At 42.0% G+C, this 19,354-nt stretch overlaps 1 protein-coding gene across 5 annotated transcripts in view; it reads left to right on the plus strand.

The window, feature by feature from the left end:
- CHRDL1 (chordin like 1) overlaps positions 1-19,354 on the plus strand; it is a 641,585-nt gene that overhangs the window by 514,630 nt on the left and 107,601 nt on the right. For 3 of the 5 annotated variants that reach the window (XM_085608178.1, XM_085608181.1, XM_085608179.1), the window contains one exon: positions 6,747-6,889. In XM_085608178.1, coding sequence (XP_085464304.1) covers positions 6,747-6,889 — 143 coding nt within the window. The remainder of the gene's footprint in view (positions 1-6,746; positions 6,890-19,354) is intronic. The other 2 variants (XM_085608180.1, XM_085608182.1) reach the window with 1 other exon arrangement.

Here is a 19,354-nt window from a genome sequence, read left to right on the forward strand (position 1 = left end):
TTATGGCAGTTAGTATTTGCTGAGAAACAGATGACCTTTGTTTTATTATAATTTAGTTTCAGTCCGAACGCCTCTGTGTATTCCAGCAATTTGGTTATCAAGCACTGGAGGCCAATTGGAGTCTGGCTGCTTAATACTATGTTGTCTGCATATTGCAGACTTCTGACAGGGTGATTTGCTAGCTTAGGTGGATCGCTTTGGACTTCCGACATCCTGGCATCTAAATCTGCTGTAAAGGTATTGAATAAGCTAGGAGCTAGCACACATCTTTGCTTTAGGCCTCTAGGCGTGGGTATCCTCCCTGTGGTTCTCTCGTCGGACCCATGTTTGTGAGTACAAATTGACTATGGCTCTGAGTAACTTCCAATGCTAACCTATGGGACAGATAGGCCTTGCAGTAGTGAGAAATGAATTTAATAGTTTTACACTACCAGGACAAGGAAAACTTAAAGGTATGTTTCCAACTTTTCAAATACACCGCACCCTTTCCGTAGGGCTGTAAAAGGACATGTAAAACTTAAAAGTATATTTCCAACTTTTTAAATACGCTGCACCCTTCCCTTAGGAATGTCGAGGGCCTACCTTAGGGGTAACTTATATGTATTAAAAAGGAAGGTTTAGACATAGCAGTGTGAAACTGCACATACAGGCTCTGTAGTGGCAGGCCTGAGACCTGGTTAAAGGGCTACTTATGTGGGTGGCACAATCAGAGCTGCAGGCCCACTAATAGCATTTAATTTACAGGCCCTGAGCATGTGTAGTGCATTTTACTAGGGACTTACAAGTAAATTAAATATGCCAATTGGGCATGAGCCAATATTGCCATGTTTTAGGGAGAGATCACATGCACTTTAGCACTGGTTAGAAGTGGTAAAATGCTCAGAGTCTTAAAGCCAGCAAAAACGAGATCAGAAAAATGGAGGAGGTAGGCAGAAGGTTGGGAGGAAGACCACCCTATGGCTGTCTGGCCTAACAGCCCACATCCCTGTAGTGTTCCCACTTTGTTCTAAGGTCCAATAGGGGTATTAAATGACACAGCCAGAGGCGATTTCTGGTTCCACTTGCAGTCTGAGCGAGCACCTTTTCCTTGCGCCTTTTCATTCCATTTACTTAACCCCTTCAGTGCCCATGACGAGCTGGACTCGTCATGGGCCGCGGTGGCGCTGTGCCCATGACGAGTCCAGCTCGTCATAGACCCCGCCCGCTAATGCAACGGCCGGCACTGGGCGGGGAAAGGGGCGGGCACTGAAGGGGTTAATTGGGTGCTGTGTTTACACCTGCACAAGCTAAATATGGTCCCTTCTGGATGTAGGGAAGAATTCCCAAATGTTGTTCCTACTATGATGGTCAATTGTTGTTATTAATGTCAGGATTGTTGTATACCTGGAAAAGGGAGATCAGATACCCCATTACAGCCCTCACATTGCATGATTTAAGGGGACACCAGTCAGTCTAGTGAATTTGATGACATGATATAAGATAAAAACACTACTCCAATGGGGCATTGTATGGTACTCTACAATTCAGTGACATGTAAAGGGCATTTCTATTTTGATGGTTTCATCTGGGTATGCCTGTTACTTGTTAATAACACAAGGACTGTGTCTTTGATTATTTTGATATGTGTTCTGTAGCCGAAGCCCTGAGTCCTTTGCCAGGGTGCCCTCAAGTGGAGGCAACATACCTGACAACAGCGAGTAAGAATTTACTATCTGTAGAGTCACTTATGGTCTCATCTATGGCACCACTTATTAATATTGTGATATATACACATGGACCATGATTTTCACAGTGTTTTGGGGGGGCACTGGAGGCATGTGTACACTTTGAAGGCATGCTACGCATATGTCAATCTGACATCATTGGAGAAATGATGCTCTGACTTATTATTCTTTTCCACCGGCAAATCGAGAGGTGGAGCTACCCCTGCATTTTGATGACCACCATCTATATCAGTATCTTTATGGTATCATTTTTCACTTAAGCACTTTGTAGCAGAGTGACTCAAATAAGTCCTGAAATATGCCTACTGAACCTGCTCTTGGGCATTTTGAGGCTAGAAACATGTTAACCATTTCTTAGAGTAAGGGCCGAGTTTCTTCCCTGCTCCAAACTATTGGTTTTAATCCTGTACCTGGTAGACATAATTAAACTGGAGGGTCTGACCAGGCAATAGTTTCATTTTCATCACTTTTGCACTCTGCTGAAACTCTCATAGGGTAGGCTAAAACATCCAAGAGTTCCTCCAATTTAAGGACTTGTAACCCACATCACAATAAGCTTTTGTGTTGTGAGGAGGAACCCTGTGATGAAGCATGCCACCTTAGGGTGGGTGAAGGCTCACTTCCTAAAGAATTAATTCTTCCTTTCTTCTGTCCTTCTTTTTTTGTCAGAAACATCAACTCTCAATGATTTGTTCAATATTGAATTTTTATTCTAGTTGCTAGACCCAGGTATTTTATTGTGCTTGTTTAGTCTGACTCTAGTAGACCACCATATCTGTGATGGCACCCTAGTGAAGTAAGTCGCAATTTGCGATCTACCACGTGAATATTTATAAGGTGAGTTAAATTGCGACCTGCTCCATATTGTGATTTTGTGAACCAACCTAGTAGTATATCGGTTTATTTACACAATCAGAATTGATTTGCAAAAAGTTGACGTGTAACCCCTTTTTGTGAATCAATTCTTAGTACATCTGGCCCATACTCTACAATGTCAACAGCCGAAGACTTTCTGCACTCAGAAAAAGCAACACAGAGGGCAATGGTCTTATTGGTTTTTTATGTGAAATAATTTTGCCTTTTAATAAAACATCAACACAAATGACAGACAATTCAGCTAATTCCCCACACACTCTTTTCCCCCCGGTGCCTTAAAATATATGCACGTGGCATACATTGCGGTTCCTGTTATAATTGCAACAGTTTGTGAACTTCCTTAGAGTCCCAATTTCCTAATTCATATATGATACATAGCTGCATTTCTACACATATATATTTACATAGAATCAATGCTTACTAGCGTTTGCTACACTCTACGCAGCTTCAACGTATACCAATAAATTCAACACTCCTTGTCAAGCCGCCCTGGAACGTCCTATTAGTATTAGTCAGCAAATGTGTGATTTGTTAGTTTGTTTCATAACTCAAGCATCCTAAAGATTCTGGTACCATCTACATTTCAATGGTATCTCAAATATTTCCGTATAGTGACTATATGTGCCTCATCGATATAGAAAGACCAAAAAGTACTATAATGGGATGTCATTATTTCAGGGAATGAAATCCCCATTCCCAAGAGGACCACTCTTGGCAACTCTAAGCCCTGTATCTCATAAACATTTTATTTCAATTAGTTTTTTCCTTACAAAAGTTCCGTTACATCAGCACAGCTCTAAATATGTGCAAGAAGTCATCCTGTTCCAGCATAGGCCACAATACTAACTAGCGCAGCCTACTGAGCTCAATTTTCATGCCCAGTAATTTATTTAATTTGCATAAGTTTCAATCTATTCTTCTCGTGGCTACTCTTTCATTGATAGTGATTAACCCCATGCACATGACTAGAAAGTATCCCAGATGGCGCATATGTTTGCTGACCAAACTTTTATGATTATAAATTCTTTAATTGTATGCAGTGTGTGGTCAATTCATTCACTGTGTTTGGAATGCTCATTATCCACAGTCCATCTTCAGCACTGATGAATTTTATTGCAGCATGATAGAGTCAGTGACATGTTTACATGGTCTCACATGGTTCTGTCATTATCCTGAGCTCGTAAATTAATTAATAATTTTCTGCTTACCAAAAAATATTGAATTCTGGAAAATGATTGATGATGTGGCATAAAGAAGGTACATTCCTGATATTACAGATGTAACCTATGTCAGCTAGCTACCAGGCTAGATCTTCTCTTATGATTTCCTTAAGCTTTTGATTCTTTGAGAAAGAGTGCATATTCTGTGTCTTAAAGCATTGATCTAATGGAGGATCTTCAATAATGTTAAACCACACATCAAGAATATTTGGAGCAGGTCAGTCTGCCATTCATTTAAAATATATCCCATCTTCCATGTTTGGGTCGGAGATATCTCCAATATTAAGGGGTTCTCAATTGTAATCTACCTCAACAGTTACCTTCTTGGCAATCAACCATTCCCATCAGGCGGCAATCATTCAAATATCTGGGGATATGAATTGCCCTGCTTCCCGACCTAGAATGGGCATTAAACATTACCCCACTTGTTAAAAAAGCCAAACGTGGACCTCAGGCGCTGGCAAACCCTACCACTTAACCCACTCCGGAGAGTGGCTTTGTTTAAGATGATGAGCCTTCCCCGCTTCTTATATATATAATCCAGAATACCCCCTTCCACAGTTGGCTTAAGGAAATGGACAGCATAGCCACGAGGTTTCTATGGGGAGGGGCAAGGCCACGCATCGCCATTGCCCAGATCCCGCCCTTTGATGGAGGCATGGGCATGACTGATCTCTACCTATACTACATAGCCACCGACTACTTGTCCTTCACGACTGGTTCACCGGGGGCTGGTCTGAACCGGCTTATAAAACAGAGCTCAAAGACATGGATTTCTCTCAAATTCAAACATTCCTCTATGGCAGCCCAATACTTAGAGCAATGCCGCTGTTGACCCGGGCGGTCCTGATGGCCTGGAGTACGGCCCTAAGACACACACGTTGGGTCAACACACGCCTCTCTGGCAGGGCACGTGGTTGGGGATGTGATGGCACTTGAGGGGTTCAAAAGATGGGACTACATTGGCATATCACTGCTGGGCGACGTATGGGTGAGCGATCACATTAGGACCTTCCAAGACCTTTTGGGCCGTTATACCCTCCATGCTTCACAATTCTACAAATACCTGCAGCTGCGACACGCCCTCAGCACTCATATCTCAACAGGCACAACACTCCCCGAGTTTAGTCCACTAGAGGCTCAGGTCATGATGGCGAACCTGGGGAAGGGAGGAGTATCTCGGATTTACTGTACCCTTACCAACAATGGCCTGACAATGCTCGATCAACTCAGGAACCAGTGGGAGGGATGGCTGGGCTACCTGGAGGAGGAGGACTGGTGGGACACCCTTATGGCCCCCAAGACCATCACAACTTCGGCCAGACTACGTCTAATCCAACTATAATACCTCCATACTGCCTACCTCACCCCAGAGCCTGCGTCCCTCTCCGAAATGCACGCACCGCAGACAGGAACCCGAGGACTTTTATCATATGGTGTGGTCCTGCCCCCACCTTGCCCCGTATTGGTAAGCAATAGAGTCCGAGCTCACGCACGTCCTGGGTTGGCTGGTGCCCCAAGGACCCTTGCATCTCATTTTGGGATTAATGGAATGCCTAGATGGGGCCTGAGCAGACAAACTGATCCTTGGGACGTACACCATGGTAGCCAAGCGTGACATTGCTGCGACATGGGCACAGCCTGAGCCCCCAAGAATGACTAAATGGCGCCAGGGCGTAGATTGGTGTGCAGGGCAGGAGAAACCCTTGTTTGAGGCTTGGGGATGTCCAACCAAACATAAGAGGATCTGGGGCAAATGGTTGAACCATTTGGAATGAATAGGTCTGAGAAAAATCCTAACTTTAAGACTTTCGGTATTCACAGAAGGCATTTAGGAGTCCTAAAGTTAGGACTCCTAACTTCTGTGAATACCGAAATGAGTAAGTGCCTTCTGTGAATACCAAAATGAGTAAGTGCCTTCTGTGAATACCAAAATGGTAGTAAGTTTAGGATTTTGTCTTAAGTTAGTTCTGTGAATCGGGTCCCTAGTGTCCAGAACACCTAACCAATGCAGCGCTGTTGTGCAATTTTGTATTAACATATACTCATGCCAAGCTTGCATTTGTTTTTACTGAGGAATGTGGCCAAATAAATGCCTGATCTCTTTCTACAATGACATTATTCTACCACAGCAGATGCCATCCTGAAAGGGTAGCCATGATAGGCTGTTCTGCTGAAAATGTGTCACTCTGCACTCACTCTACCAGGCAAGCTCATGCTCTGACATCATGTTTACAGTGGCTCAAATGATCTCTACCTCCGGGATATTGCACCTTGCTTTAGAATGAGTAAATATTTTTTAATGCATTTCAACATTGTGATTATGTAATCAATAGACAAAAAGAACAGAGCTCACTCAGAATGAATAAATATTTTGGCATAAGGTTGGGTCAAATGACTATTCAGATAATTGTATTTTAGTCCTAATTTCAAGTGCCTCACGGTCCTGCAACAACTACATTTTATTAGCCCTAGCCTCAAGTTAATTATTTCTAAAACAAGTATGTGTATATTTCATTTTAGCCTTGATTCAATCATTTGTAAAACAATTTAGATTATATTTTATTTTTCACTTCAGCTTTGAAAAAGCTGAAAGAGAGCAAGCCATGTGTTGGCTGAACATACTTACAGAATAGTTAATACATAATTTCACAATAAAAGAATACTAATAGTATCTGAACTAAATAACACATAAGCTTGCCTACCATCAAGTTTGATTTGGTTCTTTTAAAGTGTGCAGTATGAAATAAAGCATCAACATATATAGAATTATGTATAATATAGTAAAAGTAAATATTTTCCCACTCAGAAAGTCTTTGCTTTCTAATAAGTTGTTCATAACAAGACATTGTAATGTTAATATGAATTATAACAATTGTTTTAAAATAGTGCTATGTTTCTTTTTTGTTTTATATTTCAACTGAAGATACAGTTTCTACAATAAACAGTAAACATTCTGGGAAGCCCTGTGACTATAATGGCACCACCTACCATCATGGGGAAACGTTTGCAGGAGAAGGTCTTTTTCAAAACAAGCTGTCCAATCAATGTGCACAGTGCAGCTGCTCGGTAAGACGTTTGAATTCAGCACTTATGTCTTGAAGTGGTAAAATGGTGAATGAAGAATGGTATAAGTTTGCCTTCCTGGATTAACTATTAGCACCCAAGCCCATCGTCCAACCAAATGGTCATAGGCACTGTTTACTCACTCAATAAATACAGGTTGATATAGTCTTTTAATGTTATACCTTTATTTGATTTATCTGATTGATTGTACACCAAACGAGGTAGCTCCACTAACCCTAGCTCAAAACAAGTTTTTGAGAAACGTCATTGGCGTACCACAGAGCACCCATATAAAGCCTGTCTACTATGATCTAGGGTGTAGGGGACTGGATGATGTAGCAAAGTTTCGCCCCATAGCGTATTGGCGTAGACTGTGGACTACTCCAGAGCTGAAGCACTACGCCTCCGCTTTAAAAGATGTATGGGCATCTGACACGCCCCATAGCGTATTGGCGTAGACTGTGGTCTACTCCAGAGCTGCAGCACTACGCCTCCGCTTTAAAAGATGTATGGGCATCTGACACATCTTGTAAAATAAAATGGCTACAAAAAATCAAAGCCACTCTGACAAATATGGGTATGTGGCATTTATGGGAAGATCCAGAGGGTCAGCAGTTTCCCTCAAAAAAAGATATGAAGGAACTTTATTGGTCCATGGTGGCGAGGAGAAACATATCGACCTCTGAATCTTCATCGCTGACAGGGAAATTTTTAGAGCATAAGCCCTGCCCCCAATATGAGTCTTACTGGGATATTATCACCAAACCCAGGGACAGACGCCTTTACCTACAATTTGGGGTGGGTACGCTACCTATAAACTCATTCACATGCAAATGGCACAACTCAAATGATAATAAATGTAAGTTGTGTATGAGGCAGGAGGAGACCTATTCTCATATTTTATTTGTCTTTCAGGCCTATCAGGCACCACAACGCAAATGGCTGAAACCAGGGGCAAAGTACTTGCAGCGGAGGTTGACTTTTTATCGCCCAGCCCGCTCTCTACGATCAGAAGCTCTATACCTGGCCTTGGTGCCACGTGTAAGGAAAGCCCGTACTGGGGGGCGTTCTTTTAGTTTGAAAGCCCCCCAGCTTTGGAACTCGCTGCCTCTGGTTCTACGGAGTACGTCTAATTTGCTTCTGTTTAGGAAGAGCCTTAAGACCTGGCTTTTTAATCTTTAGGTTTTTTCTTCTGATTTTTTCCGTTTTGTTTCCATGTTGTTATGTTATTCTCGCTGAGCTGCAAGTGAAAAGCGCCGGGACACTCTGTCGGAGTAGCCGTGCGCTATAGAAATTCTATATAACATAACATAACATTATGCAAGAATATGGGTGTTAGAAGTAGTGCAGTTGCACAGAGAATACTGGCGACCGATACAAGTGTCCTGACTGTCATAGCCACATCCAAACCATTCAATTCACCGTGTGGGGTACCTCAGGGGTCCTCATTGAGCCCTACTCTTTTTAATATATATGTTGCCCCCCTTGCAACTATAATAAGAAAATGTGGGCTCCTACCAGTCTCCTACGCAGATGACACCCAAATAGTGGTGTCACTCTCAAACAACTTGGAGGAAACAGCAGACCGATTCAGCAATTGCATGAGACAGGTTAATCATTGGATGCAGCTTAACTGCCTAAAATTAAACGTGATAAAACCGAAGTTATGCTTCTCGGGACAGATATGAATTTTAGGTCGCCAAAATGCTGGCCGGATAGTTTAGGCGACTGCCCCTCCCCAGTGGACAAAGTCAGAAATCTGGGAGTTGTATTTGATAATAAATTGTCTTTTAACGCTCAGATAAATAAACTGTCTTCCACTGTGTGGTATATTCTAAAAATGATAAGAAGACTACTGCCTTTTATTCCCCAAGAATCATGCAAAACACTAGTAACGGCACTGGCCTTGTCCAGGTTGGATTATGGCAACGCCTTGCATGCTGGGATACAAATCCAACATCTGACAAAACTCCAGCATCTACAGAACACAGCAGCTAGGTTGGTGCTGGACATCCCCAGATCAGAGCTGGTTGCCCACAGACTAAGAGCCCTCCACTGGCTACCAATGGAGAAAAGGATAAGGTTTAAGTCAATCTGCTTAGCCTATAAGGCCCTCCACGGTGTAGGCCCACTCATCTGAAACGGTATGAGCCATCCAGGAGCCTGAGATCTGGTCAGGCAAAATTGATTCATGTCCCTAAATTCAAGCAGGTCAGGTGGGGGGGGGGGGAGTGGGGGGGGGGGGGGGGTAGAATCTTCCTGCTGCAGGCAGGTAAGACCTGGAACCTTCTCCCTATTACAATAAAAAATAGCCCCTCGCTACTATCATTCAGGAAAGCTGTAAAAACCTGGCTTTTTACCTCCTAGTTAGAGCATTATATTATCAGCAGTTCTGGTTTTCTACATCGACTTAGCGCCAAGACGCCCTTGGGCATTCGTGCGCTCTACAAATTTTTAAATCAAATCAAATCATAACCGTTGCTCCATTCTTGAGCTGGGCATGGCTTATTCGGGAAAAGACTACAAGATTGCCAAATACAGCGAACACTCCCACAAGCTCATGAACGAGTAAAATGTTGGACTGGGTGGGTTAGCCTAGTGTTAGTAACAAAATCCGGAACTTAGGTGGTGCTCTAACTGATTCCCTTAGTAATCGCAAATAGCGGTTCCAAACTGCTCGGCCCTAATCGCAAAGTGCATAGAAAGTTCTGATGACTGTATTATGTTTTTATAATCTTTTACATTTTATTGATATTTTAATCGTAGTACTTTTCACTATTTATATGATAAATAGTTATGCAACTGGTTTTTGCTTTAATAGGTGGAAAGCAATTGTTTTAATTATCAAATTTTAGTGGTGTGTGTATTGTTTCTTGTCTTTTGTGAGCTCGAGCGATCTAAATAAAGACTCTTGAATTGAGGTAACTAAGAACTGAGACACACTTTGCTGCTGTATAGCTTCTCTAGGAACTTTGGGTAACATAAACTTGGGAGACCCACTGCTACTGATAAGAGGTCCCAGGCAGACCTCTTCTATAAACAGAACTGACAAAATATGGTGATTAATGCTTCTCTACCAGGGGAATTAATCTTTTAACAGTTCCACCCGTCCCTTTATCCTAAGGTAAATGATCTTAGCCATAGGAGAGTAATGTTCTATTATAACCTCACTAAAATATACCTTCAAAGTAAATTTGTCATGTCTCAAAACAAAACAGATATTTTAAATAAGTTTAAAGAGTTGTATGTTTTAGCCTGTTGTGTACTTAAGTACTAAATATTAAGTCAAATATTGCTACCACTAAGAAATTATGCTGGGCAGGATTTAACTACTTCTTAAGATATGAAACTACAATGCTGCAAGCTGTGAGTTTGCTGTGTCTAATTGGTCACAAACACCAACATATATTCATTAATGTAACAGTTGTAGCAGTACGCACGTGTACACATTTTGTGAAGGAGAATACATTCTGACATGTCCTATTGACAATACAGTGGCAGCCTTATGCATAGGCAACTAGTCAGAACAGGCTTTTAGCAATAGGGCCTAATGTGTGAATGAAGCAGATTAGCAGATTTAGCAGGCCTCACACCACAGCAAGGGACCCTATGAGCAAAGAGTCAAGTTTTTTTTCACCTCTGTAGATTGAATTTTATTCATGTTTATTTTAGAAGTCATTTTGCTAACTAGTTTTTAGAAGTTTGCAAACAATAGGAAGATGTTTATTGTAAAGGTTAAAGATGTATTTTTTGTATGCAAACAGTATTTCTTTCTTACTAAAAATTTTCCTCACTTTTCTACTACACTCTATTCTACACTCTACTCCTGCATTTTTCAATCCAAAACCCTTTCCTTGGGCAAGGGGGTTCCTCAGGGATTCTCCTTGATCCTCACACTCTTTAACATCTATGTAGCTCCTCTTGCCCACTTAGTGCGGTACTGTGGTTTCGAGATATTTTCTTATGCAGCCGTCACCCAATTAGTCATCTCCTTTGGGCAGGACATTGAAGACGTCAAACATCGATTTGCAGTCTGTATGAGAAAATTTCCACTTGTTTGTCCCTTAACTGTCTTCAGTTAAATGGAGACAAAACAGAGATCCTTCTATAAGGCAACCCTCAGCTCCACTGGACAGAGGGCTGGTGGCTGACTGAGTTTTGCTCTGTTCCATCTACCAGCAAAACACTTCTAGATGAGAAGCTATCAATCAAGCACCAGATTGTATCCACTTGTGGCACTTGTTTCATAAAATCTTTCAGCGGCTTCTTCTGAGCTCTTGAAAGACTCTCACCCATGCGCTCATAATCACTTGCCTTGATTATGGTAATGCACTCATTCTAGCATCCAACGAATCTCTTCTATCCAAAATGCACGTGGTCCAAAATACTGCAGCTCTCCTGATCAAAATCTTCCCCACGTATGGCTTCAGCTCCTATACTCAAAGGCATTCACTGTCTCCCCATTACGAAAAAAACACTGTTTAAACTACTCTGTCTGACATACAAATCATTGTCAGGCAAAGGCCCTAAATACCTTCGGGATAGACTCATACTCTACTGCCCTGACAGAAACCTAAGATCCAAAAATCAACTTTTTCCTTGCCCCCGGCGCATCTGAGCATCAAAATGCGGTGGGCGGGTGCTTTCTTATCTTGCCCCCTACCACTGGAACAGGCTCCCTTTGTTCATCCGTGCATGCACTGATCACTCTGGCTTCAAAAAATATCTCAAGACCTGGTTGTTCTATCCAGGTGCTACTCCATCTGTCTGTCACCTCAGCCCCTCCGGGGTCGAGTTGTTTGCGCTATACCAGGAACCCTTTAACATAACATAATATAGCATACCATTACATTGATTTTACTACGGCTGTAATTTTATGTATTCCATAGTTGCACATAATAGTAGAATATTCATGGAATGAACCTATTAAAGTAGAATTGATGCAGTTAAGCAAGCAATTTCTAACAAAACTGAGTGAAACAGATAATCTATGAAATAAGAGTATAGCCATCTCTAGTTCCCTGACCCGCAACAACATTATCACATAATATCACAGGTTGTAAACTAGACACTAATGAGAAATAAAAAGCACCACTCTTGTACCAAGAAGCTTTCCAACCCACCAAAGAATTGGTAACTACTGAGAGCCTCAAAGCAATGTGTTATCTAAAGATAGATTTGGAGCCACACATAGACGGATCTTTGGACAGATATAGCAAACTGCCTACTCCTCAAAGACTTTACAAACTTAGAATCAGCAACAACCTAGAAATGGATGAAACGCAGAAATGGGGAAAAATAGATAGTGATCCTAACACACATGTATAAAAATATAAAAAACATATCTGTAACAGAATCTTTGTAAACACTTTTGAACAAGTAAACATTCTCTGTATATAGTACAGCAATCTGATACCCCACAGTCACCTACACAGTGTATAAATGTTTTAATAAAGTAAAAGTAGATAAATCTAATTCTTACCTTAAGTTAACAGAAAGAGGCGACTATTGTGGCAGCATTATATCTAGGGGTAGGCGGAACTTGCGGAGTTTCACTCCGTGGAATTCCACGGAGTTACATGAAAACTTCACGAGATTCTGCAGAGTTAAGTGATTGGGCTCTGATTTTTAGTGCCCTGGAGCTTGAACGGCGCCACGCAGCACGGCAGAGGGTGCTGCTTCTCAAGTTGATTTTACTGCCGCCTAAATAGATTTTCTACTTGAGCTGCCGCTTTCTTACCATTAACAGTCACTACGGCCTGCGTTTGGGAAACCTAGCCAGGTGCCCTCTTAGTGACTGAAAATCATACGCCAGAAATCACACTAGGGAACACCAAATTTCTCTCGCCATTGGTGAGCCACGTACAAGAAAAAACTATGCCACTTGGTGGTTGGTGGAATTTGGCCAAAACTCTACCAACTCCGCCGGTGGAGCAGAATTTATCATCCACCCCTAATTATATCACAGTTATCATAGCCAATTCACGCCACTATTTGTGTAATCAAAACAAATCTATATTCACATATAGATTCCTTTCTATAATGCATTTTGGGATTGTGTGGCAACTGTGCACTGCTAGGAAACACGTGGAGGTACAGCAAACCTGTTTGCATTGAATCTCAGAGTGGGAAAGGCTGGCAGTCCTTACAGATTGTCTGCCTTGTCTGGAGAGAGGCTTTATATGTAAGAGGAAAAAAACGATGTGACAGTTTCTTAAGTACAAACTACTCTTCCCAGCAGGCCATGAACTCTCAATTAGTTTGGAGATGTGGCAGCCATCTTGGATTTCTGGGTATAGCTTTCATTGTTCTCCACAGCATCTTTCTGTTGCAATTGTGATACTATGTTGTTCCAGCCAGGACCTTGCTATGCAAATCTAGAATTTCCTTTGCAAGAACTTTCCAGTGAAATTTATTTTGAAGGACATTGGAAATACAGAGACTACAGAGATTCATTTGAACTTTCAGTTCGAACTTTACTAAAAGACTGTAGAATTGTTGCTTACACTTGAGAGTATCCTGTTTTGGGAACAACAAGGACTCTGAAGTCAGAACTGAGTTTTCACGATATGTACCTATGAGTTGTGCAAAGAATTCATCGTTTAAACAATATCTGAAAGAATTTTCAAGTAAGGAAGCACAGGATATCAATGCATGTTAAATACTTTGCAGTGGCAAAAGAATCAAGTAGAAATTACAGTTCATCTTTAATAGAGAATGCATAATGACAAAGCTTGAGGTAGGCTTCCTACTTATGCAAAAAAGTTTAGATGAATGTATATTTATGATACTTATGTCTTGGATATTTAGTTTACATGTTAACAGGTTCTACATCATCGTATAGAGACTATATTCACTGGGACAGGGGCTGAAACAAAATGGCTGATTTGAAATGCTTACAACCTGGACCTCTTTTCCTGAGAGAGGTAGGTTTGGGACCTCAGCTGTCCACACATTTGAATGAGTGACACCAGTGGCAATATGAAACAACCTGGGGTGACTATTGACTAAGTTCTGCCTACTCATAGAAGTCATTCTGACTTACTTCCAGAACTGTGCCAAGTATGCAATTCTCTGTCCCCCTCAGGCACCGTCATTGGGCCTGTTCAAATCCAATTATTCTCTTGAACATAATAGGGATATGTGGAGCATGATTTGGAAACTGAATTTGTTGACTTCTGAAACTGGACTGGAAAGAAGGGTTTCCGGTTTGCATCCGCATGGGCAACGCAGGAGCTTGATGCAACCCTGGCTTGAAAAATCTGTGATTCAGCAGTGGTTTGGACATTGGAGGGATTCCCTCCTGAGCCATGGCTTTGACACTTGTATCATCAGTATGACATCAGTATGCATCCGTTCAGGATTAAATTAACACTCCCTCTTCCTACCAACCTTAATGCAAATATGCCACGGGGTAACTTTCTTTAGAGCACCAATGTTTGTAACATTCACATTCCCTCGCCCTCTCCCTTGCACATTGCTTTCATAGGGCATGGAATCCTCTTTTATGTTGAATCCTTTGCTTGCATCAAATCCAAATCCTGCATCAGTCCCACTCTCACCTCTCACTCCTCCATTCTGTGCCAACTTGGTTTGCACAACCATGGATTTCTCTTTCAAACTCTTTCGCTTAGCCGATAAAGTATCACTGCAATGTTTGGCGTAGTGTAAGATCTCATCCAAAGGCATCAACTGCTGGCAGAGTACACACTGCATTATCTGAGAACTGATCTCGGGTCACAGACCATACACAAAGTTTGCAATAAATCCTCCCATGTTCTCTCCATAGGGGCCATTCATGCTGCTTTGTTCCCTATATACCTACATTAATTTCTCAAAATAACATGGACTGATTGGATTCCTTGGGCTTCTGTTGGTTTCTGAATATCTTGTGCCAATCCATCACTCCTTGGGGAACCTTTGTTTTAAGGTGGGCAATGACTTTGTCATATTTATTTCTCACTATCGGAGATGGGGCATTTGTGTTTGCCCCTCATGGGGGTTTCTGGGTTGGCCAGTCTACATCCCTCTTGCATTCTGCCCATAAATCTTTTAGAACTATTACTTTGAGTAGCATGTCTAAGTCTTCTCACAACACATTGGTAATGGTTGCGATCCTGTTTATCTGAGTGTACCACTTATCACGGTTTTTCCTTAACTAAAGGCGTGCATTTATGAAATGGAATAAGTCAGCTCTTGACCATGGTACGTGTACGTATCGCCCACCGAACTTCCCTTAAATGTATACCTTCACCATCTTTTCTGTGACCTCACCCTTTTCTTCCATTATCCATTTCACCTTTGACCTCTCTTTCTTTGATCAATGTTCCCTAAATTTCTCCAGATCACTCCATTCTCAGATGCATTCAATCAGTACCTTCATGTGCGTTCTCAAGCTCTTTGGCTTCAGTGCCCTTAAGTTCTGGCATTCCTCTATAATTTCTTTCACTGGATCAGTGCTGTAGTGACTCCATTTTTTAATATGCCTCTCCTGCCATTCTTGCAGCTTCTTTACCTATGTAAATCAACTCGTTATCAGTGTAGCATCCAAGGAAATCTAATCCCACATTCCCCTTTACTATCTCATCGAGTTCAGTTTTCAGTTGGGTGATATTTATTCTTTGTGGAGCTGATCCACTGGGTACTGAAGTCACCCCAAGAACTGTGGCATGTAAAGGGGTACCTATGGTTCCTCCTGTCTGGTCTTCCCGAACTAGAACATTTATGGATTCTGATGGGTTGAGTTTGAGGAGCACTCCCGGTTAAGTGAACTGGCTAGAGACTCATGTCGATTGGGTCCTGGAATGTGGTTGAAGGGATGTTTAGGTCCAATGGGATTTGTGTATTTCCTGTCTCGGTGTAGCTCGGGACTGCATTTGCCCCAGCAAGTCAGTGCGATCGGCTCATTATCCATGGGATTTTGGGGACGATTTTCTGCTACTGGAGCAGCATTATACGGGGGAGGTTTGGACTTCAAGAGTTCCTCTATAAAACCCTCCTCCTTGTTGCTCTCTGATTCGGATTCCTATTTGGGCCTCTTTGGTGGGGTAGTGGTATCTTTCCTCAAAGCCTCACTGTCTATCAATTACCTGCTCTCTTGATTACTTCCTCCCCCCACATTCTCTGCCTCTCATTATTCTGCGATTCTCAAAATATGTTTCTCATTCACCATTAGATCCAAAAGATTCAGAGCCTCAAATGTATCTTCTTTTTCTAACTCGTTTTGCCCTTTCAAGGACTGAATCCCTATGCTTTTTGTCTTTAAGTTATGAGCTTTTTTCTCCTTTCACTCACAAGGCTCTCAGTTTATTCTCCAATCACATGACCAAGCCAAATGTCAGCCACTCGCAGTGGGGCTATCGGCATTTGCCAGACTATGCCTGCGTGGCACCTTATAACATAGACAGCCTGTGTGCTGGCAAACTATTCTGAACCTTATTTTCTCGTGTCCTCTCACAATTTTAACTCTGTCTGCTTCTTCTATGTGAAATGAAACTTCTACAAGGGCTGCTTACTTAAAACAACACTCATTCATTTGCAGACTTCCGACCTGTGGATATTTGCCCAGACCAACATGCTCACTCCCATGAACCTAGGAATGAACGACAACCAGCCTTGATTAATACCACACTATAGCAAAGCTTCTTCTCTGTCATGGTGTGACTGATAGTGATTCACAATACACCTCACCTTTGCAGACAATACAGTTTTCTGTCAGTTCTCCCAATTACACCAAAAGACCATTGACCAAAAACCAGGACAAAGTGATTTATACAGCGCAATCTTCAAAAATCCATGAAGAACATTAAGAAAACAATAACTACCGTCCCTGTGGATCCAAGGATCAAAGCCACATGGAAATTTAATTCAAAGTCTGTCCACTGCATTCCAACGCTCCATTCCACACTATAAATCCCAGATGTGCCACTTTTCACTCTGCAGTCATTGACACACACACATTTTCCTACTGATTCGTTGTTTTCGAGTTTACCTTGTCAGCCACCTTGTCTCCTCGCAATAGTCTCTTTTTAGCATCGGGTTGTGGACTAGGTTAATTTTGAATCTCGGGGCACAACCACCCATCCAGTGAAGGTGCAGTTCATGGACCTGGACCCAACACACCTCTACGGGTCTGATCAGTTCTTGGCGGATCCAGTCCGAACATCAGTCTGCTACCAGATCTGTCAGTGTAGAAACCCATATATTAAATCTCTTTTCAGTGTACTGGTAATGCATTGGGGGTGCTGTATCCCTACCAGACTATGGTGCTCCCCACTGGACCTATCTGTTTTAAGAAGCAAAGCAAGGAATATACAGAAGATACAAAATAGGCTTTTCTGGCAAAGGATGACAGACAAGGAGCTTAGGTTTACGATTTCCTCAATTAAATAAAGTACAGAAATTCATAAGCCGAGGCCACAATTAGGAAATGAATAAGCATACAAATCAATATAGAATACAGCAAAGAACTCAGTAACATTCTAGTACAAATAACTTACATTAGTATATGGTTAAAAGACACCTAACCAATAAAATACAGGCAAATCGCAGCAGTTGCAAATGGAATACATTTGAAGAAGTTCTCACTGTTTCTAAAAAATGGAGCACTAATGTTCACATCTGTTCTCAGCACATGAAATGTTACGTTTTATATGATTCAGTCTGGGATAGTTACTCTGTCCTTGGGATAGAACACCCTGCCCAAGCAGCTACAAGAATTATCTTCTCAACTAGTGAAGTCTACGAGTCTTTATTATATAGAAAAAACAATATTCCAAGTTACGTATTAGACTCCAACGTCACGAAGATGGACGACGAGTCCCAAGTTGTCCTAAATTAGAAAATACATTCATTCTTACGCGCTAAATATTGCAATTTCAAATTTTAAGCAATCCATGTTGAAATGCCAAAAGTACAAGGGAAATGTAAAGGCCAGTGGCATACATGTGGACAGATTGATCACATGGCCAATAATAGAATGGCTAGCTATAAAGACTGTGTGTTATAAATGTGGGAGGAGATACCATTTTCTTAAATGCTATAGGAGTGTAGAAATGATTGGCAAAGTAATGGGTGTAAAAAAGAAGTATGTGAAGAAGTGGTGGTATAGATTGGAGAAAATCCCACAGATGTACTAATAATAGAAACATATAGCGTTGAATATGATGTCTGAGAATATTCCAGACTCAGCATTATTTCTGATGACAGTTTATGGTAGTTGAACCAAAGAGAGATTGGTGTTTATTTAGCCCCTAATGCATATCCACACATCTGTGCTCTCCACATAGAAGAGAGGTGTGGACATTGTGTTAAGAAATGTGTGCACAAAGTCAAACTCCAGGCTTCTGTTGTTGAATTATATTATATTATGTCATACAGATTTGTAGAGGGTACCATTTCCCAGGAGGGTGTCAGGCCACTGAGCAGGGCAGGGGCATCTCCTCTGTACCGGTGAAGGAGCCAGCAGATGATACATAAAATGATAATAAAACAATGTTATTATCATTTTATATATCACTGTCTGACTGAGCACCGAAGCTGATGGAGTAGTCTAGGGCAGGGTTGGCCAGGCCATGGCAGGGAGGAGGAGTGGTGGGCACTTGTAAGTGCGCATCTCGGTATGGCGAGTCTCCAACCTGAGATTTGTTGCACAGCCGAGTGGAGAAAAGGCGCAGGCTGCTGTGCTTGAGCGAGAGTCAGAAAAGCCCACTCAAGCAAATCCCCGTGCTTTTCTCCTGCTATGTATAGCAGGAGAGAAGTATCTGGATTGAGTGAGGCGCCTGTGCTTTGTGGCTCATGTACTGCACAAAAGAGAGGAGCACCAAGGTGGTCGGCAGCGGAGAGGCAGCTGCACGTAGTCAGTCTTTTAATTTATTTTTATTCTGCAAAACCCCCCACGCGACTTCTCCACTTAAGATTGTGAGTCTACGTAACCCTAGGGCCTAGTGGGGCTGTTCAAAAAGCCACATCTTAAGCTTCTTGCAGAACTCAAGAAGTGAGGAGGAGGCTTTTGTGTGTGTATCAGCAGGCCATTCCACGCTTTAGGAACAATCTATCAAAAGGCTTGACTGCTGGATCTGCTTTTCTGTATGCTTAGTATGTGTGCAAGTAGGAGTTTGGACAATCGGAGTTGTCTGGAAGGTTTGTGAAAGCAAGTGCGATTGTTGAGGTAAGCTGGGCCAATGTTATATAGTGCCATGAAAGTGTGGGTGAGGAGTCTAAATTGTGTTTGTTTGGAGCCAGTGGAGCTCCTTCAGGTTTGGTGTATTGTGAGTGCAGAATGAGATGTTGACAGTGATTCTAGCCGCCGAGTTCTGAATGATCTGTAGTTCTCTGATTAGTTTTTTGTTGACCCGGCATAGAGGATGTTCCTGTTGTCCAGCTTGCTTGTGACAACGGCGTGCGAGACAGGTTTTGGGTGCTAATAGGGTGCCTTTTTAAAAATCTTTTTCTGCCTCTTCAGGGTAT

Source organism: Triturus cristatus, chromosome 5_2 (genome assembly GCF_964204655.1).
Source record: "Triturus cristatus chromosome 5_2, aTriCri1.1, whole genome shotgun sequence".
In the NCBI taxonomy this organism is placed as follows: domain Eukaryota; kingdom Metazoa; phylum Chordata; class Amphibia; order Caudata; family Salamandridae; genus Triturus; species Triturus cristatus.